Genomic DNA, 2,500 nt, shown 5'->3' on the forward strand with positions numbered 1-2,500 from the left:
GTGTTTGCCATGTGGGACTGGAGGGACGGCAGTTGTTCACGCTTGAGCATAATACATCAGCAACATAACTACAGACGGCACCGCATTTTAGATCGACATGTCCCTTTTGGACAGCGGGATAGATATTTTAGGGCACAGGCAGTGTGCTCCAAGAGGCCATATGGTCCCAGCTTTGAAGCACATCATAGCTGTTATGATCTTGTGTAAGATTAGTCAGAAGGTCGGAACAGTTGCTTTCTGGTCTCGATCAGGTTCCTCTACGTCCTTGTGTACACGACTATGTTTTCCGAACAAATCCTTCTTTCATTCTTTTACTATTATTTCTGCTTGCAGAACATTGTTGGGCCCTTTTCAAAGCCACTTCCTGATTAGTCAAAATGACAAATGGCTACCTCTGAAACTGCAGTTCGTAAAGAACCCCTGAATTGTTCATGTTCCTTTTCCTTTACCAACAATTATGCATTAGCCATATGATGAAACCAAGCTGTGAGGTTGATGCCAAATGTCTGAGGTATTGGTTCAAAGGCTAGAGTCGGTACACACACACACACACACACACACACACACACACACACACACACACACACACACACACACACACACACACACACACACACACACACACACACACACACACACACACACACACTCTGAGTCTACCTCTCTCTCTCTCTCTCTCTCTCTCTCTCTCTCTCTCTCTCTCTCTCTCTCTCTCTCTCTCTCTCTCTCTCTCTCTCTCTCTCTCTCCCCTCTCTCTCCAGTGAATTGTGACAGATCTTCTTAAAGAAAAAAGAAAAATCAAATTCATAGAGGGTTTCTTTAAAAATTCTGAATTGGGTGCCAAAACGACAGACGCTATCGGAAATTGAGCAGCTGTAGTGTGCTTTTCATGGAAATGAAATGGTCGCATGCCAGTCAGACAGATGCCAGCTTATACATGCCCCCAGTCTTTGTGGGAGAGGGTGGGGGAAGGGGTTTGGATCCTACCCACCGAGCTCGTGCCCAGTTGACCAGACCGGCTGCACCCCCTCAAATGCTGGCAAATGGCATTGTTCGAAAAACCTGCTCTTTACCTCTTTCCATTATAAAGGACTCTAGCTTGCAATAATTTCCAGTCCTCCTGTAATCACATCCTCCATTGAGTGGCTCTTACTCTCTGTTCATCAACCGTTGATATTGAAAAACCAATCATTTTCTCGATTTTGAAGACACTCGCTGTATCGGAAATGGTGCTGCCATGTTGTTTATTTGGCCTTTTCGGGGCAGGTTTGTGATGGAGTCGAGGGAGCAAGAGGGAATTAAGAATGTAAAGAAGATAAACCTCGCTCGACCTGTTTCTCATCCTTATATGCTTTGTTTCTATACCCCACACCCACCCCTCATTTGCCCAACAGCCGTGGTACTTAGGATGAAGGCAGGAACCTTCGAGCCACAGCGATCCGAGCCAGAGACCGAAGGCTCACACAAGGAAGCGGCAATTCTGACGACGGCACACACAAAAGACGGCAGAAGCAAAATGTGCTTCCTCAGAGAACAAAGCGGTTTGAGTCTAAGCTATAAGTGCCGTCCATCGGCTATCTGCTCTCCCAGAGGCCTTCATTCGCCCCCTCTCCCTCCCTACCAACCAATATTTTCCCCCAAGCCCTCTCCCTGCTCCCTCCGACATCCCCGGTGTCCTGCCAACGGGCAGACTTTCCAGCCCGTCGCAGCAGCACGGAATGAGATTTCTGCCTTTGGGGGCCGAAATAGGAGGGATGGGGAAATGTCCCACCTCCCATCCTTCACTTCAGCACCCTCCCTCTCCCCCCAACACTCTCCTTCGTCCGACGATGCTTCATTGTCGATGCAGCCTGGTGCACTTGACGCAAAAGGGTGCCCTGTGTATCGATCTTATTCCTACGAATGTTCGTTTCTGTCGATCCTGTTTCCGTTACCTACCCGCGATAGTCCCTCACACCTTGCACACCTGTTAAACGGCTTTTTACATGCTCTTGATCTTTACCCAACCCTAACCCGCAAAAACACCCGTTTGGTTCTTGTCATTTTTTAACCTGAACGATGAAACTATTCCCGCGAAGCGGTTTGCAATTTAACAATCTTGAATTTGATACAAAAAGGATTTTAAATTTGGTATCCCATTTAACATTGCCAATGATGATCGAAGAATTTGCACTGAAGAGTGAACCTCTTCTAAAATGACTTTTTATCTGCGCATTTGCCACCCATGCCCCAGCTCCCCCACTGCCACCCGAAATCCCTTTTCCTCTCACCAGCCTTTTCTGCCTCCCCACTTCCTCAACCCCCTTTGAGTAAGCAGTCGCGTATCTTCTTGAGCCTGCGCTACCGTACAGTGCCTTTTTGGGGTTTGACATAAGCGGAGCGCTTGGCTTCACAGTGTTTTGGGGAAAACCAGGGGGAGACAAACGGCGCATTCCGAGCCCCTGCTATAAATTTGACCGCAACATGTAATTGTCATTAGCTCTGCTTTCAGCTGACTGGT

The 2,500-nt window shown here is 47.8% G+C and overlaps 1 protein-coding gene across 1 annotated transcript in view; it reads left to right on the forward strand.

Annotated features, from left to right (window-relative positions):
• LOC147024965 (nuclear factor 1 A-type-like) overlaps nt 1-2,500 on the forward strand; it is a 233,556-nt gene that overhangs the window by 228,419 nt on the left and 2,637 nt on the right. Inside the window, exon 13 of the mRNA XM_085887056.1 lies at nt 1,395-2,500. This exon is cut by the window's right edge and continues 2,637 nt beyond it. Coding sequence (XP_085743182.1) covers nt 1,395-2,050 — 656 coding nt within the window. The 3' untranslated portion in view covers nt 2,051-2,500. The remainder of the gene's footprint in view (nt 1-1,394) is intronic.

Source organism: Eptatretus burgeri, chromosome 6, assembly GCF_056783735.1.
Source record: "Eptatretus burgeri isolate ZD-2024b chromosome 6, Ebu_testis_v1, whole genome shotgun sequence".
Classification (NCBI taxonomy): Eukaryota; Metazoa; Chordata; class Myxini; order Myxiniformes; family Myxinidae; genus Eptatretus; species Eptatretus burgeri.